Source organism: Leucopleurus acutus (assembly GCF_964270905.1).
Source record: "Leucopleurus acutus genome assembly, chromosome: 19".
NCBI classification, from domain to species: Eukaryota; Metazoa; Chordata; class Mammalia; order Artiodactyla; family Delphinidae; genus Leucopleurus; species Leucopleurus acutus.
Genome location: NC_139161.1, coordinates 48,544,284 through 48,570,525, shown reverse-complemented (window position 1 = coordinate 48,570,525; position 26,242 = coordinate 48,544,284). Strand labels below are relative to the sequence as shown.

Sequence of the window (26,242 nt, the reverse complement as noted above, 5' to 3'; positions counted from 1 at the left end):
CCTGCAGTACTGAGCTCCTGCAAGCTTTGCTTGAAAGAGAGAGTGAAGTATTTTACACTATCTAAAGTGCTTTGATGATCACTATCTCCTCCCAACAGTTAGGTAAGAGGCCAGACAATGGATGTTTTTATTTGACAGAGGAAGCTCCTGAGATTCAGAGGAGTGATAGTCAAGTGACTCGCTCAAGGTTTCCAGAAGAGACAAGGTTGCAGGATGCAGATTTCCAATCCAACTCCGTGTTAGGTTCACGTACCACCTGACTGCCCACCTTCCATGTGGTGGGCTGTAGTCAGGTCTTGTTTTTATTTCCAGCCTTCTTGTGCAATAGTCCAAACTCATCTCCCCCTGGTCTAGCTCAGTCCCCTTATTCTCCACACAGCAACCAAAGCATTTCTCACCTCCCTTCCTCCTGCTTAAGTGCTTAAAGCCTCTCACTGGCTCCCCTTCCCATCACTCGTACTCCAGGACAAAGTCCATTTTCCTCTGCGATTTTTATGAGGCACTAGGCCCACCCCAGCCAACCTCTGCAGTTTCAGCTTCCCAATTTCTATTAGTTCCTGGAATATGCCTTAAGTGCTTCCCAATGGCTTCCTGGGCCTGCGCAAGGAAGACCGCCTCACCCTCTCGGCTTGGAGAACTTCAGCTCACTGGCAAGACCTGGTAAAATGTCATCTGGGCAGCATTCTCTGACTTCACTTCTCAGTCCCCACCAGGCCCCAAACATCTGAAAACACGAACTACTGTAAAGTGTCCAGGCTGTGGATTTAGCCTGTTCTAGCTAAAGTCTTGCTCTCTGTGTGACGTTGGTCTTAGCTTCCTCCACTCAAAAATGGGGATAATGTGCCAGCGCGGACGTGAGGACGCATCTGGTGGGGGGTGTCGAGGCCGCTGGCAGAGGGGAGCCCGTTGTGGCTCTGGACAAAGTTTGGTGGGCTCATCTCCGGTACTTCATCCCTATTAGCCACCCGCCACCCCTGCCTCTTGTGACCATGCCCTAGGCTACCCTCCACCCCCTCCTCAAGAAGCCAGACGCACACCCGCTCCACCCCTTCGGGGACGGCAAGCTCGGTGAGCACGGCGCTGAGGGTCATATTAACACCTCAGATTAGACACCGCGTGGTCATTTGGCAGATCTGCAATAGGAAGCCATTGGGGGAAGGGACTGTAAGCAATAGTAGTCCAGACGAGTCTCCCCGCAAGGTCAAGGTGCCCGCCCGACGGGCAACGAACCGCAAGGACTCCTCTCCGTAGCCCCGCCCCTCGAGGGGGCCCGAAACCTTTCTCTAGCCAGAGCCAGGGTACGTTCCCTTTAAGGCGTTCAAGAAAGTCACCACGTTGGTACACAGCGAACGAGGCGTGGCGTATTTTGTCCCTCGCCGGCCTTCGTGGGCCGGGCCGGGCGCGAGGGCGGGGCAAGGGAGCGGCGGTGGGGTCAAAGGCCATAGCGCGCACCACGTGGGCCGGTGACTCCGTCCTTCCCGCAGCTGCAGCGGCGCGCAGGGCACTTGGGTTAGTGGCGCGGCGGGCGGCGCGGACAGCCGAGGCGGACGCCCGCTCCCGCCGCCATGGTCATCAAAACAGACGAGTTGCCGGCGGCCGCCCCGGCGGACAGCGCCCGGGAGCCCAGCTCGCAGGCCGGTGGCAAGGGGCGGCCAGGCGCGACGGGTGAGCGGGGCCGGGGTCGGGGGGCAGCAGGGCGGGAGGCTGAATCGGGCCGAGTGGGCGGGGGGGTTCGGGGTTGCGCGGGGACCGCCGCCTTCCCTCCGCGCCTGGCTGGGTTGCATCTCGCCGAGCCCTCCACCGGGCGCCCCCGCCCTGAAGGTCACCTTCACTGTCGCCCCCGCCTGCGGCCCGGGCTTCACACGTGGGGTCCCGGGGCGGGCAGCGGCGGCTAACACACGCGTGCCAGATCGCGGGGAGACGTGCACGCGCATGCAGTTTCGGGGTGTGCCGGCTCCGCAGACGGACGGACGCGGCGGCCCCACCCCCTACGCCCCCGGGCATGGGGAACTCTCCGGACTGGGGTCACTTGACACTTGCTCCGTCAAGCACCCCCTTCGCGTCAGGATCCCAAGCATTCCCTGCAGGGCTGCAGGCTTGCGAGTTAGACTCAGCTTGGGACTTCTCAGGCTTGGTCTGTGGGAAGAGTGCAAGTTGGGGTGTGTGTTTCGTGAGGGGGTTTCTGTGGTTCGTTCCCGGAGGCAAGGCTTTAACCCCAGGTCTGCAGGGTCTGATCTCCGCCCTGTAAGATGTCGGCCTGGAGGGCAGACCTGGGGGTCTGCCTGTGTATGGGGGCAAAGCCAAACTCCTTGGCAGGAGGTGGTGTTTGTGCCAGAACTTGATCATTAACCCGCCTTATTGCGAAAAGTGGGTCAGCCCAGAGTTGCTGTTTTTAAGGCAAAGGTCATCAGCATGGAGTCAAGCTCCCAGCTCTCCCCCGTGGGGCTGTGTGGCATCGGCTTTGGGAGTGGCTGCAGTTTTTCTCAGGTGGGGCCTGCCTCTCTCCTGGGCCTCCTCTGTTTCCTCTGTTTCTTCCATCACATCTTTGACTACAACCCTGAGGTTGGAAGCCCCTTCCCAGCCCTTGGGTTGTCATCTCCAAACCTTCCTCAGAGTCCCAGGGCTGGGCTGTGTCCCTCTGTGCCCTGGGTGACAGTGGGAGTGCAGAACTCCCCGTGCCTCCCACTCCCCATAACTCTCCTCAAAAGGGACTTGTCATCTTCATCTCCCTTCCCAGCTTGGGTGAGTCAGGACGGGAACAGTGTTAGGTGGGTTCTCTGACCCTGTAACTGATCACAGCCAGGTTAGCTGATGGTGGGGGATAGGTACTGTGGCAGCTTTGCTGATTGCCTAGAGAAGGCCAAGGTTTGGGCAGAATGACAAATGCTGATGACTCCAGCCTGCCAGGCTTCACCCTGATGAGGTTCTGAATCAGTGGAGCAGGCTAGATAAGAGGAGGTCGATTTCTCCTCCAGCAAAGAGACCTGAAGAGATGAAGCGACTTGGCCAAGGTCACACAGCAATTCAGCATTTGGATTTCCAGCTCACAGCCAGATTGCCAAGGCTGCCCTGGCCTGTCCCAGAGGAAGCTGGGAGAGGCATGTTGGCTGGGATCATATGCTGAGAACATAGGGACTGAGGAGAGGGGAGAGTGTTGGAGAATTTCTTTGAGGGGGTCTGTCTGGGGCAACCTGGGTCAGGGGAGGGTACAGCTGTTCATTTTGGGGAAACTGGAAGCATACTAGCAGGTGGAAGGTGGAACATTGGCTCCCTAAGCCTCTGGGAAGCTTGTATAGAGCTAGGACTTGAATTATAGCCAGTCTGAATCTATTCAAAGGAGGAGGAGGCCTTAATGGAGACCCCCAACAGGCCCTCACCCAGGCTTCTGACCTCAGAACCCAGCTCTGGAAGTCCCCTTGAGGGGGACTAGTCCCCTTGAGGAGGTGATCAAGGCCTTTTATGGGGGGACCAAGGATCAGTTGCCTTGTTGGGAAAAAAGCTAGTTTTAGGGGTTAAGAGAATAGCAGGTTTTTCAAGTTTATGGTGGTGTGTCGAGTTTCTTCTGCCTAGGCGAGGGCTCCTTGGAGCTGAGGCCCAAAGCGGAGGGGAAGGGGGCTGGCAGACAGGAGAGGAACTTGGGGGCTTAGGGGAGCTCCTGGACAGGACCCCAGAGCTCTTCTTTTGGGTAGGTCTGAGCAGAGCAGCTCAGGGAACACTGGACTCTCCCCAGACCCTGCAGACCGCTTCTGGCCTGGGTGGAGATGGGAAGGAGGCAAACAGATGCCTACCTCCTTGGGATCTTCCTTAGGCTACCCGCCCCCACCCCTTTCCCTTGAAGCCCCTGGGATTCCTGGGATAGGGTGATACGCCTTCTGAGGCCTAACTTCCTGCAGGAGCCTCACCCTGTGAGGTTTTGGCTAGGGCGGGGCCTGGCCCTGGCACAGTCTACTGAGTGAGGCCATGCCAGGCTGGGAAACGCACACAGGGGCCACCTGGGATGGCTTACGTTTCTTTTCTAACTCCTTTCAGCTGCCCATTGGGTCCACGTTCTCCCGGGCCAGGCCAGGGCTGTGCTTTATCTCTTCATTCTGGGGGGCGGGAGGTGTATGCCATGCAGTTTGGGCAGCCCCTTCCCATTCTGCAGAGGATCACCTTTCTCCTTCCCTAAAGCCCAGATGCTCAGGGGTACCCCCTGGGGTAAGGAAGCAGGGGTGTAGAGGAAGGGGGTACTGTTTACCTGGTGGGTGCTGCAGCCTGGGGGCTGGCGCTCAGGCCTGGGCTTGGGCGTCTGACAGACCTGGTTGTTTTCTTGACCTGGCTTGGCTGCCTGTTGCCTCTGCGACCTTGGGCAGCTTGGTTACTAAGCTTCTGGAGCCGCAGTTTCCTCAAGTGAGATGGGCTGGTCGAGCTGATGGAGGGACCTGCCACGGGCTGGGCCTAGAGTGAGCGTTGGCTCTGTGGTAACCAGGGTGGGAGTGGTTGCAGCAGTTACGCAGGGGTCACTGCCAGGCTGCTCTGCCCCCCCCTTCTCCACAGGGCTGGGGTGTGTCTGGGGAGGGCGGCGGAAGAAGAGGGGCTCTGCCGGGGCCTGGCCCTTTGTGCCCTCCGCGGAGTGTGCGCGAGCCAGAACCCTCGGCGGGGCGGTGCGGGGAGCCGTGGGCCTGCTGGGTGCCGGCCCTTCAGGGCTGCCTGGAGGGGGCCTGAGGGAGCCTGGCTGCCGCCCCCACCCTGGTTAGTACGGCTGCCGGAGCAGGCCCGCCTGGGCCCTGGCAACAAGTCAGAGGCCCTGGGAAGGCGCCCTGGCAAGGCTGGGCATGTTCCTTCTCCACAGCCGCGCGGCCTTTGGTCTCTTGCTGCCAGCTCTGTTTTCCCCAGGGGAGAGACTTGGTTTTCTCCTGGCAGCGCAGGGGCTGCTGGGGAGGGAAGTCGGAGCCTGCCAGCTTCTTGGTGGAGCTGGAGGCCTGGGGCACGGGTGCAGTTGTCCTCTGGGCGCCTGGGGTTAGGGTTCCCACCAGAGCTAGTGACTCTCAGGAAGGGGAGAGCTGTCAGGTCACCTGCAGGGGGCAGCACGAGCCAGAGGCCCCAGCCAGCCTCTTGACCCAGGAGGTGGGCAGGGTGCTCAGTGCAGCCGGTGGACAGGGGGGCGGCCACCTCGTGGCCTGGGCCCGAGTCTGTGCCAGCTGTTGCCGGCAGCCAGCTGAAGCGGTCCTGCCCACCCCCACTGGGGTTGGGGCCGAGGAGAGGACCCCCTTGCTGGGCTCTACCCCTGCCAGCCAGTCCCCAGGGCCCTCGATCCTGAGGGGCCCAGCTACCCCAGACGCTGGGTTCTCCTGCCCCGCTGACTGCTTCACCAGCAGGGACCCTCTTTTTGGGGGTACAGGGAGATGGGCCTGAGCACTGGTGGCAGCTCCACCTGGGGTCCTGGAGCCACCAGGGCCTCCGGGCCCACGGCCGTCCTTCTGGCCGACCTTGAGCAGGATGCGAGGCCGGGGGACTGTGCCCTTCCCAGGGCCGCCCAGCAGGCCTGGCCCTGCTGAAACCCGAAGCCAGCCGGCAGCCAGCTGCATGGCGGCAAGGGTAGAGGCAGAGGCCGGGACGAGGCACCCAGGCAGTGCCGGGCCTGAGCTGGAGGGCTGGCTGACTCGCCGCCATGGAGGTCCTGTGACTCCAGAACGCGGGCTGGGGCAGCCGCCGACCACACCAGGTGGGCTGTGTGGACAGGGAGCCAAGTGGCTGGCCTCTGGTGGGGAGGCCACTGGGCCTTGATCCCGCTGTAGGGAGACCTTGAGGGTGCTTTGCAGGAGAGAGGAGGGGCAGGGCGGTCTGGCCTTAGGGGAGTGGAGGCCCCTGGGAACCAGCCACATTCCTTTGAAATCTGATAGGAGATTGGGTGCCCCCTGGGGCGGGAGCCTGCAACAGAGGTGCCTTCTGGGCAGGCTCCCTGAGCCAGGGGGGGAGTGGGAGCTGTGGCCACCCTTGCCCTCCTCTCTGTCCTCCTGGCCCAGACTCAGGGAGCACAGGCCACCTGTCTGGGTCCAGGCCTCTGGTTTCCCACTTTTGGGGTCTCAGAGACCTCAAAGCTGCTGTTCTGTATTGGGCAGGGGCCCCCTCATCCTGAGGGCTGGTCAACCAGCAAAGCCTTTCTCAAGGCCTCAACTGGGGGAAGGCCGCCTCATAGCTGTCACCCCTCTTGCTACATTTTGAAAACTGACCAACCACCACCCTTCTCCCACCCTCCTGTCCCTGTCTGCCGTGTCACAGAGTCAGCCAGGTTCTCCCTTTGGGGCCGGCTGCTCAGTGTCCAGGGGCTTGGGGTTGCCCCGCCTAGGACTGTGGGCTCACTTGAAGGAGAGGTCCTTGTGCGTCCTTGTAGTTGTTGGGAGTTTACCTTCAGGTTAGGAGCGGTGTGCTGGGGACGGAGGTGGCGACAGCTGCTGAAGGCCCGCCGTGGGCCAGGACTGAGGGCAGGGCAGCCATATGGTAGAGGGGCTCTCCAGGGGGGAATCTAGGGTCCACTCTTGACCCTGGGCAAGGCACTGAACTTCTGGGCCTCAGACATCCTTATTTGGGGGAAGGAGGAGGGGACCGTATCCGAGCTCCTGGCCGTTCTGTTTATCACTCAGTTGAGGGGACGCGGGAAGAGGGAGTGGCTTCTCTCCACGTCCCGTTCCCAGTCCCCCCGTGTGCCTTGTGTGTCAGGCTTATCTGGACTTTTATACATTTCCCGAGGCCCCTGCTCCATGTTTCTGGTAGGTCTGGGTAGAGCCCACACAGCTCTGGGGAGGTGCACCCCGTCCCCCCCCCTCACAGCTGGGTAGGGAAGAGGAGGTGGAGTCTGGATGGGTTGGGGTCCAGAGCAGAGCTGGCTGAGCTGACCTGTCTGGAGCTCCCAGATAAGCAAGGGGCCAGTCTGGCTGCCAGGCAGGCCCTGGGCCGGAAAGCCCCGTGGGCCAGTGGGGCTCCAGGCAGGCCTGTGTTTCGCTGGAGGGTTTCTGCGAGGACATCCTCCTCTCCCCCAGCGGGGCAGGGCGGGAAGGGCTCTCCGCTGTTCCCCTTAGTGCCTGCGGAGAAATGGGAGCTTTTGTCACCTGCTCCTTCTCCCCACAACATGTGTGTCGGTTGCTGGTCACGAGTGCGGGGCTTTTGCAGTAATTAATTCATTAACTCAGTGCCTTTCTGTTGAGTGCGGGCAAGACAGGAGGAGGAGGATAGAGCTGCTGGTGTGAACAGCCCCCCGAGTGCAGCACGACACTGCTGCCAGGGGTCATTGGTCAGGCTTCAGAGAAGAGAGTTTATTTCACCTAGGCCTTGACGGATGAGTAGGAGTCTGCCTGATGGAATGGCATATGGGGGGCAGCATAAACAAAAGCGCAGGTAGGAGGGAAAATGTGTGGCTTGTTCTTAGGCTTCCGAGTAGTTTGGTGTCGCTGCACCTTGATGGGGAGAACTGGCAGGGGCTGAGGTGGACTTTAGGCCTAAGATGTTCGGTTCCTGTGAGCGGTAGAGCATTGGAGAGTATTAGAAGGTTCTGAGTGGTACCTTTTTTTTTTTTTTTTCGGAAGAGGAAAAAGAGCTATATTTATTTGATTCTATGGATTTTCACTTATTCCTATTAACCATTAATTATGCAGATTTACCATTAATTGAAATATTTTATCTTTTTTACTATGGTCACCTTTAATAACAACTTAAAAAGCACTTTATTTAAAAAAGGAGTTATCTGTATTTACCAGAATTTCGTTTGTAGAAGCACAAGTGTTGTCTTTGGATCACCCTTAGCTACTCATCTAAGGATATGGTCACACCATGGAAATGAAGATCACTTGTAGACTTCGGATATAAAACATGAACAGTTCACAAAAGTTGGTATAAGAATTTGCTCGCTACAGTTTCAATGCCCTAGTTTTCTCAAAAAGCTCCTGATACCTTTTTTTCTAAATCGTACCCTGAAATAAACACTGGTTTAACAGTTGTGTCATACAATAATACAAGCTTCTTGTAAACACCTGGAAAGTACAGACTTTATAAGGAAAGGATTATATCACTCTTAATCCTGTTATTTAAGGAAAGCCACTGAATTCTGAGTCTTTCAGTCTTTCTACTGGAATAGATATAAATGTACATATACACACATAATTAGGACTAGTGCATGTTCTAATTTTTTTTTAATTGAAGTACAGTTGATTTACAACGTTATGTTAATTTCAGGTGTACAGCAAGCGGAATTCTTGAAATAGGGGAAATGGCCTGCAGCAGTCCTGTGACCAGTTTGGAGATTAGGTTGGGTGACTAGATAGGGATGAGGGGGGCGAGCATTCGCAGAGCAGGGGCTGGTTTGTGGAGGAAGATAAATTCCGTGCTGACAAGATGAGTCTGGTGAGGCCTAAGGGATGGCCACATGTTGAAAAACTGGAGCGAGGCCTGGATTGGTCACGTGAGCTGGGAGACGGGAGGGCATTTGCAGTCACGGGCAAGGGTGAGGTGGGAATGAGGAGAGGCTGGGGCCCGGGACACCCACAGCTGGACTGCCAGGAGGAGGGCAAGCTGGAGAGAGAAGAAAAAGAGCAGCAGAGTCCATCAGGGAAGAGGAGGAAGTGAGCGGTGGGGGAGGGGAGCCAAGCAGCTAGTTGCCTAAGGCCAGAGCAGACCCTCAGGTTTGGCCCTTAGGGTGGCATTGGTGGCTCTGGGGAGAGTGGTCTGGGTGGCCTATTCACACGGCTGCCAGACTGGGGGCCCGAGAAGCAGATAGGAAGCGAGGGCCCAGGGTGTGGAGGCGAGCGAGCGGGCAGTAGCCTGCAGGCGTGCCCTGGGGTGCGGTGGGACCGGAGTCTGGCGCAGGGCCGAGTCTTGGGAGGACAGGCAGACGCCATTCTGTAGGGCTGTGTCCACCCTGGTAGGTGAGGCAGACCTCGCCAGCGAGGCCCGTCTGACTCAGCTCCTTTCTTTTCCCCCGCAGAGCTGCCATCAGTCATGCTGTTGAACGGGGACTGCCCGGAGAGCCTGAAAAAGGAAGAGGGGGCTGCCGAACCGCCCCGGGAAAATGGACTGGATGAGGCTGAGCCGGGAGAGGAGACCACTGGACAGGAAGTCATTGTCATTCAGGACACGGGCTTTTCTGTGAAGATCCTGGCTCCTGGAATCGAGCCCTTCTCCCTCCAGGTGAGATGATAGAGGGGTACTGGGGGCCAGGGCCTGCGCCTGTTGGGGAGCATGAGGGTGCGAAGCCAAGCTTTGCCCTTGCCCGGTCTGGCCCCGTGTTGAGGCAGGAAACCGAGGGTCCTGTGCCTTCCAAGGTCACTCAGCTAACGTGGTGGACATGGGAGTCCAGGTTCAGGCCGTTGCCTCAATGCAAGGGGACAGATCCCAGCTGGGACTGCCAGCCCTGTCTGGGGATCGGTATGGTAGTGGCTGGGTAGTGTTGGGGTCCCAGGGCTCCCCACCCTCAGGTAGGTCAATTCTCTGGCTGGAGTTTTACCATCTGTCTGAGAGGAGAGTGGTAGTGGGTGGTCTTTAAGAGCAGAGCCGACCCAGAGGTCTTGTAAACTGTTACTCTTTGGGGAACCAGGTGAGGCCCTCTTGTGTCTTCTGGGGCCACAGGCTTCAGCCCCAGAGCACAGCTTCCTGAAGGGGGAAGCCATTTGCCCTGGGGACCTTGGCACTGGGCAAAGGAGGAGGCAAGATGACTCTTTTCTCTTCCTTGTTTTTACACCTCCTGCTGCTCTACTCAGGGCCTGCTCTTGGTCTGCAGGAATAGTTTAAGCTTGCGGGTAACAGGGCAGGGCTCTGTCCTGCACATGTGTGTATGTACCCTGCACACACATACACACACACAGGTGCAAGTGGGCATGGTATGTATGGGCAGGGCCTGGAATTTAAAATAAAAGCCAAAAAGGGGGAAACAGTATTTGGAGCATTGACTTTAGGCATCCAGGTGCTCTGGGCTGGGGAAGCAGTATGTTTTCACCAGGTTGGTCAGGGCCTTCTCCCTGGCAGGTGTCCCCCCAGGAGATGGTACAGGAGATCCACCAGGTGCTCATGGACCGTGAAGACACATGTCACCGCACCTGCTTCTCACTGCACCTGGACGGCAACATGCTGGACCACTTCTCAGAGCTGCGCAGTGTGGAGGGGCTGCAGGAGGGCTCGGTGCTACGCGTGGTGGAAGGTTTGTCCAGAAGTTGTGCGGCCCGCCGGGGGTGGGGGGGGGCATGAGGAGGCGGGGCCAGGCGGCGCTCACCCCCCCCACCCCTCCCGCTGGTATCTTGGTGTCACTGTGTCACAGATGAGCGTGTGGAGGCTCAGGGCAGCCTTGAACTTGTGGAGGCAGGAGAAGACGGGACAGGAGCACAGGTCTGCTTCGCAGGCCGTCACAAGCACACCCTCCAACTTCATGGGTTGAATATCAGAGTCGTGATTTTAAACAAAACAAACAGTACCAGGCAGGTGCTTGAAATCAGCCCGTTCAAATTTTATAGATAAAAGTTCAGTCTCTTAAGGAAACTAAGGTTTCACGGCTCTTGAGCAGGGAAGTCAGGCCCAGTGTGGGACGGTCAGCTGGCACAGTGAGTCTGGTTTGTTTGTTTAAAAAAAAAAAAAAAAATCACGTGAACTTAGGTTACCTGGGGAAAGGTGGCACTGCTGTTCTAGGCATGTCAGCCAAGGAGCAAATGTGGGAGAAATGTAACCCAGCTGTGCCCAGACTTACCTAATGACGAGACCTCTGTCCTTCCCCAGAAGAGCCCTCATTGAAATTTCATGAAACATGAGTTGGAGAGCAGTGTTGCAGTTTGAGGTCCTGTAAGTCCTCAGGCCACCCCCGGCCAGGGCTGCCCTGGGAGAACTGGACTGAGCCCATGGGGACCTAGCAGCTGTGCTGGGCTGCCCACCCGAGACACTCGTGGGCAGAGAGCAGGGGGCTTCTGTGTGCACTTCCAGAGGCATTTCTTTTGCCCTTTGGCATAGGGTTCTTTGCAAACAAGGATCCCTGCCCACCAGCAGGCAGGTGTATGTGTTGAAAGCAGAATTCCAGCTTATGTGTTCGTAAGGGAGTTTGTAAGTGAAAGCCTAAAACTAAAATCAAGACCACCCCTGGTAGTGCCATGGCCGACTTCTCTCTGCTGGGTGGGTTTTTGCCCTGGTGACGCCCTGCCCATCCCCCTCCCGACAGAGCCATACACGGTGCGAGAGGCCCGTATCCACGTGCGCCACGTTCGAGACCTGCTCAAGAGCCTGGACCCATCTGATGCCTTCAACGGGGTTGACTGCAATTCCTTGTCCTTCCTGAGTGTCTTTACTGACGGCGACCTGGGAGGTGCACGAGGCATTGGGGCTGGCGGTTGGGCAGACGGGCCGGGAGCAAGTTGTCCAGGGGCTGGTGAAGGGGCCAAGGGCTCGGCCTTCCCACCTGGAGGGAAGCGGGGCTGGAGGCACACAGACCGGGGCCACCTGAGCTGGGGAGGGAGTTGGCTCCTGGGTGGTCCTGGGCTGACCACCAGCCTCGGGTCCCTCAGACAGCGGGAAGCGGAAGAAGGGCTTGGAGATGGACCCCATCGACTGTACCCCGCCTGAGTACATCCTTCCAGGGAGCCGGGAGCGGCCGCTGTGTCCTCTGCAGCCCCAGAACCGTGATTGGAAGGTGGGAGCAGGTCTCTTTTGGGGTAGGGGATCGCCACACCAGGAAGCCTGGCCCACTCATGCTTGGCCGTTCCTGCAGCCCCTGCAGTGCCTGAAGGTGCTCACCATGAGCGGCTGGAACCCACCCCCTGGGAATCGCAAGATGCACGGGGACCTCATGTACCTGTTCGTGATCACAGCCGAGGACCGACAAGTCAGCATCACGGCGTCCACTCGGGGGTTCTACCTGAACCAGTAAGTCCTCGTGCGAGCCCGTTCCGAGTCCGTGGGCAGCTGCTTGGGGTGCCCTGCACAGTGGCCACCGTCTCCCTGCAGGTCCACAGCGTACCACTTCAACCCCAAGCCTGCCAGCCCCCGCTTCCTCAGCCATTCCCTGGTGGAGCTGCTCAACCAGATCAGCCCAACCTTCAAAAAAAACTTTGCCGCCCTGCAGAAGAAAAGGTAGCACCTTGGCCCACCTGTCCCTCATCCCACGTCCCATGGGGTGGGTGAACCATACAGCCTGAACTCTAGCCCTCCTGCCCTAAGCTGTGCCCCCCGCACCCCAGAGCTCCCTTCTAGGCAGCAGTCAGCCTAGCAGCCCTACGACAGGCGGCCGTGTGCTTCCGTCGGACTCTCCATGGACAGGGCCTTGGTGGGGAGACGGCAGAGCCAGTGGGACCTTGGAGAAGGGGCCCGGGGCAGGGCTCTGGGCTCAGCGGGCTGCCCCATCTCCCCTCTGCCTGCCACAGGGTCCAGCGCCACCCGTTCGAGAGGATCGCCACCCCATTCCAGGTATACAGCTGGACAGCGCCCCAGGCGGAGCACGCCATGGACTGTGTGCGCGCAGAGGATGCCTACACCTCCCGGCTGGGCTACGAGGAGCATATTCCAGGACAGGTGCCTGCAGCCTGGCGGCCCACCCTTAGCTCTTCCCTCCCTTCCCCTGGTGGGCGCCAGGCTGGGTTCTGGGTGCTTGGGGGGCTGTCTGTGGGGAGGCGGGGGACGGGACTGCCCCGAGCAGGTGCTGGGGGCTCAGGTTGAGCCGGTGTCTCCCTCCCTGTCCTGCTGTAGACCCGGGACTGGAATGAAGAGCTGCAGACAACGCGGGAGCTGCCTCGGAAGAACCTGCCTGAGCGGCTGCTGCGAGAAAGAGCCATATTCAAGGTGCCCGTGGCCCCTGAGGCCTGACCAGTGGCCGCAGGCCCTCCTGCCACCTACCTGCTCGTTTTCTGTGAACAAGACGGAAGCTGGGGTGGGCTGTCAGGGATCTTCCAGGGCGTTCTGCCAGCCTTCCGCCTCCTGGTAGATGACCCCAACTCCTCCTTCTGGCCTCTCTGAGATTTAGTGTCTGTGGGCCGGAACTGGTGGGGACACGCCTCCAGGATGGGCTGAGTGGCAAGGTCCATGACAGCTTCCCTCCCAGCACACCCACGTGGAGCCCTCAGCTGGACACACGTGCCCTACTGAGATATCCTTAGTGTTTTTCCTGAGACAGATGAGGAAAAAGCAGTGCTTTTGAAAAAAGTTTATTTGAAATCTCCCATAATCTTACTAGAGGTGATAATGGTGACGATAAGATCTAAAGTCCGGGGTGCTCACTTTGCCAGGGGCTGTGCCAGGTGCTGTGTAGGCATTACCTCTTGTAATCTTCCAGACACCTTGTAAAGGCTGATACTTTTATGTCACAGTTTTATAGATGAGAAAACAGGTCTGAGAGGTGATCCAGCCAAGATCACCTGGCACGTATTTAGTGATTCCCAGACCCACCTCAGTCCTCACTCTCCCTTTTAATCACTAAGCTCTGCTCTCTCTCGCATTATAAGTGTTACATTTTTTCAAAACTGGGGTTTCTTTTTTTTTTTAATAAATTTATTTATTTTATTTTATTTTATTTGTGGCTGCGTTGGGTCTTCGTTGCTGCGCACGGGCTTTTCTCTGGTTGTGGTGAGCGGGGGCTACTCTTCGTCGCGGTGCACAGGCTTCTCATTGCGGTGGCTTCTCTTGTTGTGGAGCATGGGCTCTAGACACGTGGGCTTCAGTAGTTGTGGTGCACAGGCTCTAGAGTGCAGGCTCAGTAGTTGTGGCTCGCGGGCTTAGTTGCTCCCCGGCATATGGGATCTTCCCAGACCAGGGCTCGAACCCGTGTCCCCTGCATTGGCAGGCGGATTCTTAACCACTGCACCACCAGGGAAGTCCAAAACTGGGGTTTCTTGCCCTTTTCCAAATGTGAGGAAACTTTGTCCTGCTTACCTCCACCAGCCCTGGGCGAGCTTGGCCAGGCGGGATGAACCCCGCGGCTCTCTCACCCTCCAACCTCGGGCCCCCAGGTACACAGCGACTTCACAGCGGCAGCCACGCGGGGCGCCATGGCAGTCATCGATGGCAACGTGATGGCCATCAACCCCAGTGAGGAGACCAAGATGCAGATGTTCATCTGGAACAACATCTTCTTCAGCTTGGGCTTCGATGTCCGCGACCACTACAAGGACTTCGGGGGGGACGTGGCGGCCTATGTGGCGCCCACCAATGACCTGAATGGCGTGCGCACATACAATGCCGTGGACGTGGAGGGGCTGTACACGCTGGGCACGGTGGTGGTGGATTACCGCGGCTACCGTGTCACGGCCCAGTCCATCATCCCCGGCATCCTGGAGCGGGACCAGGAGCAGAGCGTCATCTACGGCTCCATTGACTTTGGCAAGACCGTGGTGTCGCACCCACGTTACCTGGAGCTGCTGGAACGCACGAGCCGGCCCCTCAAGATCCTGAGGCACCGGGTGCTCAACGACCGGGATGAAGAGGTGGAGCTCTGCTCCTCCGTGGAGTGCAAGGGCATCATCGGCAACGACGGTCGCCACTACATCCTTGACCTGCTGCGCACCTTCCCCCCCGACCTCAACTTCCTGCCCGTGCCCGGCGAGGTGCTGCCCGAGGAGTGCACCCGCGCCGGTTTCCCCCGCGCCCACCGCCACAAGCTGTGCTGCCTGCGCCAGGAGCTGGTGGACGCCTTCGTGGAGCACAGGTGGGGAGCCAGGGCAAGCGGCTGCATCCTCTGGTGGGTGGTCCTGGGGCCTGATCCTTGACGAGGGGGGGGTTTTGGAAAGTGAAGAGGAGCTAGCTCTGGCCCTGGCCATCCCAGCCCCAGCGCCACCCACCGCGGCATCAGGCTCCCCAGCACGGACATCCAAGAGCCTTATGTGGGTCAGAAACTAGCAAGTGGCTAGACCAGCAGCTTTCAGCTGCCGGAAGCGGGGCTGTTCCCTCAGGCAGCACATAGAAACCTGCTTAGGTGTCTTTGAACCTCCCAGTGCCAGGGCCCTGGAGGAGGGGCGGGGGCGGGGTCCCTGCTGCTGCCGTTTCGTGCTTAGGGGTCAGCCCGTCAAATGCCCCAGAATAATCTCCCTGTCAGAATGCCAGGGGGTTTCCTGGCGCTCTCAAGAGCCCTGGGCTGCGTGTGAGCCCCCCACACACCAGCTGTCCTCTTCCTGTCTGGGAAGATACCCATTATTGCTGTGACCTGCTGCCGCCACCTGGTAGTAGTGCTGGACTGGCACACGCACACGTGTGTGGACGCTTGCACACTGGACGGGATGTGTCCCCAGGCCGGCAGGGTGTCCAGCCCCAACATCCCTCAGCCCCAGCAGGGCAGGAGCCAGGGCCTGGCTCAGGTCCCCCGAAGCCAGCAGGAAGCCGCCAGAGCAGTTACGCTTCTACATACCCCTCCTCCATTCCCTGCTCTGCCCCGTCCACTGTGCTCTAGGTACCTCCTCTTCATGAAGCTGGCAGCCCTACAGCTGATGCAGCAGAAGGCCAGCAAGATGGAGATGCCCCCGTCACTGGAAAACGGCGACCCCGCATCCTCGGAGTCCAAGCCTGAAGACCCTCCAGCACCCGAGGTGGGAAGCGAGGAGGAGGGCAGCAGTGCTAGTGGCCTGGCCAAGGTGAAGGAGCTGGCAGAGACCATCGCCTCGGACGATGGGACAGGTGGGGCTGCCGTGGCTGCCGGGGGAGCCCAGGACAGGGGAGGCTCGGCTGCTGCCCCACCGGAGTGGGAGTGGGGCTGCCTCCTAATGGGCAGTGTCTCTACAGCAGATCCTCGCAGTCGGGAGGTGATCCGCAACGCATGCAAGGCTGTGGGCTCCATCAGCAGCACGGCCTTTGACGTCCGCTTCAACCCCGACATCTTCTCGCCAGGTGAATGGTCCTCTAGGGCCCCAGCGCTGGTGGGCTTGTTCGCCCACCTGAGGGCTGCCGTCTGTCTGGCCACCTGCCTCTCTTCTGCCTGGCTCATGCCTCTGCCCTCCCTCCCCCAGGGGTTCGCTTCCCGGAGTCTTGCCAGGAGGAAGTTCGGGACCAGAAGCAGCTGCTAAAAGATGCTGCTGCCTTCCTGCTCTCCTGCCAGATCCCCGGCTTGGTGAGGGCACGGGTGGGACGAGGGACTGCCCAGAGGGTGCTGTTACAGGCCCTGGGGCCTCATCCATCTCCGACTCTGGAAGCTTGTGGAACCTTTGCGGGAGTGACTTAGGCCTGCTGACCTGCAGGGCAGGCAGGGTGGAGTTCTCCCCAGAATGGGGCTGCTGACACATAGGGGTCAAGGGAGGCATCAGGTTCTGCTCTGCGTGCCCTCCCCTGTAGGCTGGCAGCTGGGGTCTGGCCCTCTGAGCCCCTGTGTGATGGGATGGCTGATAGAGGGGCTGGGGGCATCTTCACCCCCACAAGCCTTGTACATAGGCCCTGTGTATATACACGGTGCCTGCTCCCCCTAAGGCAGCCCTGAGCTTAGGTGCCATGCTGTCCCCCGGTCTTTTTTTTTTTAACATCTTTATTGGAGTATAATTGCTTTACAATGGTGTGTTAGTTTTTGCTTTATAACAAAGTGAATCAGCTATATGTATACATATATCCCCATATCTCCTCCCTCCCACCCTCCCTATCCCACCTCTCTAGGTGGTCACAAAGCACCGAGCTGATTTCCCTGTGCTATGCGGCTGCTTCCCACTAGCTATCTGTTTTACATTTGGTAGTGTATATATGTCCATGCCACTCTCTCACTTCGTCCCAGCTTACCCTTCCCCCTCCCTGTGTCCTCAAGTCCATTCTGTACATCTGCGTCTTTATTCCTGTCCTGCCCCTAGGTTCTTCAGAACCATTTTTTTTTTCAATTCCATATATATGTGTTAGCATACGGTATTTGTTTTTCTCTTTCTGACTTACTTCACTCTGTATGACAGACTCTAGGTCCATCCACCTCACTACAAATAACTCAATTTTGTTTCTTTTTATGGCTGAGTAATATTCCATTGTATATATGTGCCACATCTTCTTTATTCATTCATCGGTTGATGGACACTTAGGTTGCTTCCATGTCCTGGCGATTGTAAATTGAGCTGCAGTGAACATTGTGGTACATGACTTTTTTTGAATTACGGTTTTCTCATGGTATATGTCCAGTGGTGGGATTGCTGTGTCCCCCAATCTTTGAGCTGAGCCTGCCGTGCTGGCTGCCCCAGGCCCCTGCGAGGCGCAGCACAACCGCGGGATGAAGCTGTGGCCCTGCTTCTTCCTCTGCAATCACAGGAGAGCCTGTGCGGCTCCCTCGTCCCTGATTCCCCGCCATGTGGGCCCAGCAGTCGCAGGGGTGATGGTGGCCTGTGCAGAAGGCTGGGGACAAGATCTCACATCCTTGCTTCCGCTTTGTCTCCTTCCCTCTTCCCGATTGGGAGCTGGGGTCTCAGTCCCCTCCTTCCCTCAGGGCCTCGGGATAGCGTGAGCTCCCTTGGGAAGACCCAGGGCGGGAGGAAGCGGAGGCCCTGGGCTGGGGGGGCCTGACGTGCTGCAGCCCGCAGGTGAAGGACTTCGCAGACCACGCGGTGCTGCCCATGGATGGGGCCACGCTGGCCGAGGTGATGCGTCAGCGCGGCATCAACATGCGCTACCTGGGCAAGGTGCTGGACCTGGTAGTCCGGAGCCCAGCCCGGGACCAGCTGGACCACATCTACGTGAGTGGTGCCCAGGGCGGCTGTGGGATGGCGGGGCTGGGATGGAGGCCGGGGCCTGACCAGGACTCCCCTCTCTGCACCCTTGCAGAAGATCGGCATCGGAGAGCTCGTCACCCGCTCTGCCAAGCACATCTTCAAGACGTACTTACAGGTACTGCGCTCCCTCCCCGGCCTGGGCCAGGGGGATGTCGGGGGGAGCCCGGGTGGTGACCCTGGTCCAACCTCCCTTGCAGGGGGTCGAGCTCTCGGGGCTCTCGGCTGCCATCAGCCACTTCCTGAACTGCTTCCTGAGCTCCTACCCCAACCCCGTGGCCCACCTGCCCGCCGACGAGCTCGTCTCCAAGAAGAGGAACAGGAGGAGGAGAAACCGGCCGCCAGGGGCAGCAGACAACACAGCCTGGGCTGTCATGACCCCCCAGGAGCTTTGGAAGAACATCTGCCAGGAGACCAAGAACTACTTTGACTTCAGCCTCGAGTGGTACGTGATGGGTGCAGGGGCGCTGGGCTCCCGGGCAGCGTCCGGGTCCTCCGTGGTCGTTGGCAGTGGAACGGGGAGGAGAAAGCAGGGAGCTATGGAGGGCTGCTTGCTTGGGGAAGTGGGGAGGGGAGCTGGGAGGGGGCTCGGGTGGAGGGGCAGCTGTGGAGAAGGGGGCAGAGGGGTGCTGGGCTGCCTGGGCCCACCCGCCGCTCCTCCCCAGTGAGACCGTGGACCAGGCCGTGGAGACCTACGGGCTGCAGAAGATCACGCTGCTGCGGGAGATCTCCCTGAAAACCGGAATCCAGGTGGGCTGGCTCAGAGCGTCCTACAGGGCTCCCGGGGCCACGGGGGGAACTGGGCGGGGCGGTGCCGGCCGTTTGAGCCCGGGCTGAGGCTGCCTGTGGGTGCCGGGCTGGGTCCCCAGATCCTGCTGAAGGAGTACAGCTTCGACAGCCGCCACAAGCCCGCGTTCACGGAGGAGGACGTGCTCAACATCTTCCCTGTGGTCAAACACGTCAACCCGAAGGCTTCAGACGCCTTTCACTTCTTCCAGAGCGGGCAGGCCAAAGTACAGCAGGGTGCGTGCCAGGTGCAGCCGCGGGGCAGGGTTGCGGGGGGGGGCGCCCACTTCCCTCCGGCCGGCCCTGACCTTCCGCCCCCGGGGTGCCCTGCAGGCTTCCTGAAGGAGGGCTGCGAGCTCATCAACGAGGCCCTGAACCTGTTCAACAACGTGTACGGAGCCATGCACGTGGAGATCTGTGCCTGCCTGCGCCTCCTCGCCCGCCTCCACTACATCATGGGCGACTACGCTGAGGTGGGCCACGCGTACCCTCTGGGCCTTCAGCAGGGGCCCAGGGCCTGGTCTGGCACCAGCGGGGCGGAGGGGGGCATGGGGGAGCTGGGGCTGCGTTCTCACCCCCGCGGCAGCAGGAAGCAGGAGTCCCGGCAGGTGGGACTGGAGCCCCTGTCACCCCAGGGGCCCGGGATGACCTCTGGGCCCCCCCAGGAGGAGCAGGTGGAGACCCGGGGAGGTGCTGGTTCTGCCTGTACGGCGGCCTGCCTCCCCTGTCCCCCCCAGCTCCCTCCACTTAAGAGCTGTATCCTGGGGAGAGCTGCCGTGCCCGTGGACAAAGTGGGTGTGATGGCAGGGCCTCCCTTCACAGGGATGAGGGAAGGGTAAATTCTGACTCAGTACCTAGAGCCCTGTAAGCGCCAGGGAAGCTGCTTGGGGTCTGTGCTGTTGGCCTGTACCATCCTGGGGCCTGTGGCGTTCACCTGCCTTGCTGGCCCCGGGGCTTGAGAGGCTGTTTCCTAAGCTAGGTGCACTGTAGGTGCCCCACTCCCGCCTCCAGCCATAGGACTCTTGTTTTCTTTCGCCTGTCTGCCTTTTCTTATTACGAATACTTTATTTTTAGCACAATTTTAGATTTGTATGCATGTGTTGGCATAGATTAAGACAAGTGTTTTAAAATGTGAACCGGCCTCAGAGCGGGCTGTCAACTTCCATGGTCACGGCAGCTGGATTTTGACCACTCTTCTGCTGCCTTTGTGCAAAGTAAAAATAGAAATTGCAGCCGAAGGTGAAGAGGCCGAGCTGCTGTGGAGGCTCGTGGGCCAGGCAGACTGGGTGTGGGGTGGTACCACCCGGGAGTGACAGCCCCCCACCTCCCCAGGCCCTCAGCAACCAACAGAAGGCTGTGCTGATGAGCGAGCGAGTGATGGGCATCGAGCACCCCAACACCATCCAGGAATATGTGAGTAGCCGCCGGCGGCACGGCCCGCAGGGTGGGTGGGACCCGTGGCTGCCCCGGCCTGACGCCGCTGCCCCCGCAGATGCACCTGGCCCTGTACTGCTTCGCCAGCAGCCAGCTGTCCACGGCCCTGAGCCTGCTGTACCGCGCCCGCTACCTCACGCTGCTCGTGTTCGGGGAGGACCACCCTGAGATGGCCCTGCTGGACGTGAGTACTGGGGAGGGGCAGCGGGACTAGCCTCGAGCCCGGGGAGTGGGAGCTGACCGGGGCCCTCCCGACTGCCCCCAGAACAACATCGGGCTGGTGCTGCACGGAGTGATGGAGTGTGACCTATCGCTGCGCTTCCTGGAGAATGCGCTGGCCGTCAGCACCAAGTACCATGGGCCCAAGTCCCTCAAGGTGGCCCTCAGGTGAGGCTGTGCTGGGTTAGGGGACAGGAAGGCCCCAGGCCACAGGGTGCCCGGGAGGCGCTTGCATTGAGGGCGGGCACGGGATCCAGCACTCTGTCCTCCATCTGACTCCTGAGGAAATGTCTCTCAACTTGCATCTCTTCTCTGAGTTCTGGACTTGCCTTCCCCCTTGGAAAGTTCCCAGAGTGGGTTCTGGGGTAGCCTGCACACCACCCATCCGTCTCCACCGGCCCATTCACGTCCCTCCCTCGCCTCCCCCTGCGCCGTGCCTGCCTGCAGCCACCACCTGGTCGCCCGGGTCTATGAGAGCAAAGCCGAGTTCCGGTCAGCCCTGCAGCATGAGAAGGAAGGCTACACCATCTACAAGACGCAGGTGGGCCACAGCGGGGCGGGGAGGGGCAGGGAGGGGCGGGGCTGCGGGCAGCACTGATATTTCCCGCCCCCGGCAGCTGGGCGAGGACCACGAGAAGACCAAGGAGAGCTCCGAGTACCTCAAGTGCCTGACCCAGCAGGCCGTGGCCCTGCAGCGCACCATGAACGAGATCTACCGCAACGGCTCCAGCGCCAACATCCCGCCCCTCAAGGTGGGTCCCCGAGCGGGGCTGGGTGGGCCGCACCCCGGCCTCCCGGCGCTCAGGCAGTGGCTCATCCTCCCTGCCCCTCAGTTCACAGCCCCCAGCATGGCCAGCGTCTTGGAACAGCTGAACGTCATCAACGGCATCCTCTTCATTCCTCTCAGGTGAGGCGCCCCACCCCCGCTTAGAAGTTGGCCTTATTTTTTTTCTTGGTTTTTTAAATAAATGATACATTGACATGGCTCAAAATTGAAAAGTATAGCCAGTGGCAAGGAGTTCCTTGTGAATCCTTCCAGAAATACTCTGCATAATTGGGCAGACACAGATTTGTAACCGTTTTTCCCCCTTTTTTCCCCAAGGTGCTAAATTGTAGCGAGCCATGCACTTAGGTATTTTTCTCCTGCACTTAATCTATCTTGGCGATCGTTTCGTGTCAGTGTGTAAAGAGCAGTGTCATTCCTTCTCTGGACTCCTGCTCTGTCAGTGTAGCGATGTGCCTTAGAGCCAGGCCCTGAAGGTCCCTGTGCGGCTCTTACAAACAGTGCCGTCTTCGAAAGCCCCTCGCGCCGTCTCCCTCCCACCTGTGTGCGGCATGGGTTTGGTCAGCTCAGTGTTACGGCGTTTACAGCGTATCTGCTCTGTGTTGCACTCTACACCTGTTTTTTTGGGTGCAATCAGCTATAGGAGCGGCCGGGGTGCAGTGGGTTTGAACTGGGCGTGAAGGCTGGGTAGGAGCCAGGCCTTAACTGGAGGCTGTCAAGTGTGTGCAGTTCGTACTTTTTCAGCACTCGGGGGCCTTTCTGTTTGCGGGAGGGAAGCACTTGTTCCACACGTGTGTCTCGCTGCAGAGAGCACAGAGCCTGATCTTGTTCTAAGTTTAAGCAGAGCCAGTAAGGGGACGGAGGGCCCAGGCCCACTCTGATCAACCCACCCTTCGCCCCGTCCTTCTACTCAGCCAAAAAGACTTGGAGAATCTGAAAGCCGAGGTGGCGCGGCGGCACCAGCTCCAGGAGGCCAGCGGGAACAGGGATAAGGCTGAGGAGCCCATGGCTACTGAGCCAGAGCCAGCAGGGGCCTCAGAGGATGCGGCCTCCCAGCCCCCAGCTGCCAAGGACCCTCCTTCCCTGAGCTTGCAGGGGTAGGAAGGGAGACACAGACAGACAGTCGGCCAGCTGCCCCGTTACCCAGCGATCCAGACTCCAGGAGAAGGGGGCGTGCCCTGCACATCAGGAGAGGCAGCAAGTCCTCCTCCTCCACGCTTCCAATCCCACCCTGCCCCCAGCATCCTCCTGGGACCGTGGCCTGGCCTGCCTGACCCTCTGAAAGATGTTCTTGCACTGGTTCGAAGAGTATACGACGCAGAGGCCTAATCGGAGACAACGTGAATGGAGCGCGTGGGCATCAGTTCCCAGCTGGCGGACAGGTGCCCCCTCGGGCCCCCCTCCTCAAGCAGGTGTGCGCGAGTGTGTCTGTGCCCGTGAGTGTCCCGCTGCGCCCTTCCTGACTTGCGCATAGCCCCGGGCCAGCTCCGAGTGGGTGGGTGACGTCAGGGGAGATTTCTCAGGTCATTCGTATGTTTGACATGGCTGCTGCTTTTGCTGCCACTACCCCGGGCCCGACCTGGCTGAAAGTCCAGGTTTGAAGCCGAAAAGAGGGGAGCTTTCCTGTGTCCTGGGTTGGGGAGCCAGAGCTCTGTGGCAGGGCTGGACGGCTGGGGAGCACTTTATGGCGGGGTGAGGGCCGCAGCAGCTTTACTAACCACCGGTGGGCCGGGAAAGGGTTGGGCATCGGTGGTTCCCCAGACACCCCTGTGCCCAGCCCCGGCTTGTCGGCCCTTGGGCCCCAGCAGGAGGTGCTGCCTTCCCACTCCCCGCACCCCAGCTGGGGCTAACCTTGGGGTATAGTCTGAATGTATCCTTCTCCCTGTTGAACAACCTCAGCTGCCTAACGCACAGGGGGGTGGGGGGGGACCCGGACTGAATCATGGATCCCGGGGGAGACGTCACAGATACAGGAGTGACTGTCCCTTGTTTGTGGAGCTTAGCTCCCTACCTGGTCCTAGGACACACAGGCACCTCCTACAGAGAGGAGCTCTGGGAGTGGAAGGGAGGGGGCTGCCCGTGCCGCTTCTCTGGGCCTGCTGTCAGAGCCCTAGCAGGTGGGCGGAGACGGCCACCCTTGGGAGCTGGAGGGCGCGGTCCTGCGGCTGGGGCCTCCGCCTGGTGGCTCTGCACGGAGCCGCGGCCGGGTATGGCCTGTCCCAACGCCTGGTTTCAAAGGGAGTGGGTGCGAGCTAGCAAGCGAGGCATCCCCACAGCTGATCAAGAACTTTTTCTTGTTTTTAAACCATCAGTCTTCATTTCACATTGGAATAAAGTGAGTTTTTGAAACCTGCTGTCCCGGCCTCTCCTGTGTGTTCTGTACCAGTCTTGTTTGGTTGTGAGAGCTGTTTCCAGAAGTGGTACTAGTAAAAGAGTTTAAGGCACATGAATGTGTAAAATTAGGTCACACTCAAAGCTATCCTTATAATGTCATTTAAGTGGGAGGAAAGGGGGTAGAGCTGCAGGCACCCACCTAGGGCTTACCAGTCTGCCCATCAGGAGACCCATGGGAGTGGCACACAGATGAACATCACCTGTTGTTGGCCACAGAAGAAAAGGCTGAGAATCGCTCCTATACAGGGCCCTGTGGTTCCGGCTGGGGTGAAGGGTGCTGCAAGGTGAGGGCCCAGGCCTGGGCGTGCTGGCCCTGGTAGGCCGTTGAAGACCTAACTGGGCATCCGCCCTTGTCCCTTTGCTTGTCAGGAGGACTGGGCGGCGCCCCTCAGAAAACTAGGAGTGCTAGAATGGGGGGTGTCTAAAGTTTGCCATCCTAGGTGGGCCCTCGTGGAGATCTAATGAACGGGGGGAAGTGGAGCCCACCTACGTGGGCTTGAGAGGCTGGGCCTGTGAGATGGGAGGGTTGTGGGCAGGAGGCCTGTCTCAAGAGAAGTGTCTACAGCAGGCGGGCCCTCAGCCTCATGCGTAGTTAAATGCCTTTTTGAATACTTGGAGAGTCCTTTGTGTCTGACGTTGTGGAAAAAAAAAATTCCAACCCTGACGTCTGTTTTCTGGAGCCAACTGAAAAAAAGATGTCCCTGACATCGTCGAGGTTTTCTTCTAAGTGATGCCCAAGGATGCTCGCTCCCACCCCGCTTTACAGTCTCCTGGTTGTGTTCTGAACGTGCATCCCTTCCTAGAGCATTTATCCCGTGAACGCCAGTCACGTGTTTCTCAGCACTTCTAGAATTGTGGGCATGATCTTGTAAAGCTGAGAAGGGATCAAGTGTAATTACCGTTGTACCTACTATCACCTGAGGCCCATTTTTCATGGTTGATCCCTTAAGCGTATTGGTGCTGTCAGGTGCCTTTTGACAACCGAAATGACGAGGGACTGTTGTTTTATGAAGGACACAGAGGTGTGAAATCCACCTTTTCTCCTCTTAGTTGACAGATGGCAAATTTTTGAAAAGGGTGAACAGTGGTATCCAGGAAGGGTTAGTGTGAGAACTGGCATGCAGGTCGTGGGGCAGCTGCGTGAGGTGGAATACAGGTCTAGCTTGTGTGAGCCTCTTTGTGTCCCCCACGCTGGTCTTTCACTTTCTGCTCTACTTTTCTTCCCTGTTTGCATTTCTCTTAACATGCATATTACTTTTACAACTTAAAAAATATTTTTAAAAGAACTGTTACTACTTTTAAGTTGTATCATCTGTCTCCACTCGCTCCTGCCCTCCAGACTCATTGGTTTTTTTTGTTTTAATTGAAGTATCGTTGATTTACAACGTTGTTTCTGGTGTACAGCAAAGTGATTCAGTTGTACATTATCTATACCTATGTATGTGTATGTATGTATTCTTTTTCATATTCTTTTCCATTATGATTCAGTACAGGATATTGAATATAGTTCCCTGTGCTACACAGTAGGACCTCGTTGTTTATCTAGTTTATGTATAGTAGTTTGTATCTGCTAATCCCGCACTCCTAATTTATCCCTGCCCCACCCCCTTCCCCTTTGGTAACCATAAGTTTGTTTTCTATGTCTGTGAGTCTGTTTCTGTTTTGTAAATAAATTCATTTCTGTCATATTTTACATTCCACATATAAGCAGTATCATATGGTATTTGTCTTTGACTTAACTTAGCATAATAATCTCTAGGTCCATCTATGTTACTGCAAATGGCATTATTTCATTGTTTTTATGGCTGAGTAGTATTCCATTTTATATATGTACCACATCTTTATCCATTCATCTCTTGATGGACATTAGATTGCTTCCATGTCTTGGCTACTGTATTGTGCTGCTATGAACACTGGGGTGCATGTGTCTTTCTGGATTAGGGTTTTCTCCGGATATATGCCCGGGAGTGGGATTGCTGGATCACTATTTTTAGTTTTTTAAGGAACCTCCATACTGTTTTCCATAGTGGCTGTATCAATTTACATTCCCACCAACAGTGTAGGAAGGTTCTCTTTTCTCCACACCCTGTCCAGCATTTATTATTTGTAGTCTTTTTAATGATGGCCATTCTGACCAGTGTGAGGTGATACTGCATTGTAGTTTTGATTTGCATTTCTCTAATAATTAGCAATGTTGAGCATCTTTTCATGTGCCTATTGGCCATCTGCATGTGTAGAAATGTCTGTGTAGGTCTTCTGCCCATTCTTTGATTGGGTTGTTGTTTTTTTTTGTAATTGAGTTGAATGAGCTGTTTGCATATTTTGGAAATTAAGCCCTTGTCGGTGGCATCATTTGCATTGTTAAATATGAATATTGAGAGAACTGTTAGACTTAGTTGAGGAATTCCTACATATCCTAAAGGTGAGAATAAGGTATCCTGATGTGGCCCCAGTATTTCCTGCCCCGCCGCCCCCGACTCCCAGTATCTACACTAGCGATCAAACAAGGCATGCATGATCAGGACACCTTACAGAGGACAGGAGGGCCTCCTCAAATGGAAAGAAATACCCCCATTAAACAGGGAAATCCACTGATTAAAAAAAAGAACTCAAGACACTGGGATGCAGGCCATTCAGGACACAGTTGCCCTGAGCATAGTCATTTCATATAGAATGAGTGAGGAGCCTTCCTATGTTGCAAGTGTGGGCAACGTTAATTCTTATCCATTCCCAGCCTCTACCCCATTCCTCATGGTCACCCCACAGTGGAGCTGGCAGTGTGGTGACAGAGAGGGGCTTGGGGATGGGATGAGGGTCTTTCCTGTATGGCTAAATGTAGGTTAAATGATTGTTTCAGAGATGTCAGAAGGCCCTCCTTATACATAAATAGCTAATTAGATGCTTAATACAGGCAGAACCAGATAAGGGAAAGAGCTAGTGCATTTGGGTTCAGGTCCCAGCTCACTCTTTAATTAGC

General features: G+C 57.8%; 1 protein-coding gene across 2 annotated transcripts; it reads left to right on the top strand.

The window, feature by feature from the left end:
- The first annotated feature begins 1,460 nt into the window (after positions 1–1,460).
- On the top strand, positions 1,461–23,227 carry CLUH (clustered mitochondria homolog). 2 transcript variants are annotated; one of them, XM_082861075.1, is made up of 26 exons: positions 1,461–1,665; positions 8,957–9,159; positions 9,994–10,165; positions 11,168–11,311; positions 11,511–11,635; positions 11,714–11,868; positions 11,950–12,075; positions 12,366–12,513; positions 12,688–12,780; positions 13,944–14,638; positions 15,377–15,600; positions 15,709–15,810; positions 15,930–16,030; positions 17,463–17,615; positions 17,704–17,766; positions 17,849–18,093; positions 18,314–18,398; positions 18,518–18,671; positions 18,768–18,907; positions 19,767–19,847; positions 19,927–20,052; positions 20,134–20,255; positions 20,535–20,628; positions 20,705–20,839; positions 20,921–20,994; positions 21,786–23,227. In XM_082861075.1, the coding sequence occupies exons 1-26, from the start codon at positions 1,566–1,568 to the stop codon at positions 21,970–21,972; spliced, it is 4,047 nt and encodes a 1,348-aa protein (XP_082717201.1). In that variant the 5' UTR covers positions 1,461–1,565; the 3' UTR covers positions 21,973–23,227. The 2 variants fall into 2 exon arrangements, with proteins under 2 accessions (XP_082717201.1, XP_082717200.1); XM_082861074.1 differs by having other exon boundaries at positions 15,706–15,810.
- The last annotated feature ends 3,015 nt before the right edge of the window (positions 23,228–26,242 follow it).

Coding starts and splice junctions, on each gene's coding strand:
- CLUH (XM_082861074.1), top strand. CDS start 1,566: ATGGTCATCAAAACAGACGAGTTGCCGGCGGCCGCCCCGGCGGACAGC. Junction 9,160..9,993: donor TCGAGCCCTTCTCCCTCCAG/GTGAGATGATAG, acceptor TCTCCCTGGCAG/GTGTCCCCCCAGGAGATGGT. Junction 18,094..18,313: donor TTTGACTTCAGCCTCGAGTG/GTACGTGATGGG, acceptor GCTCCTCCCCAG/TGAGACCGTGGACCAGGCCG.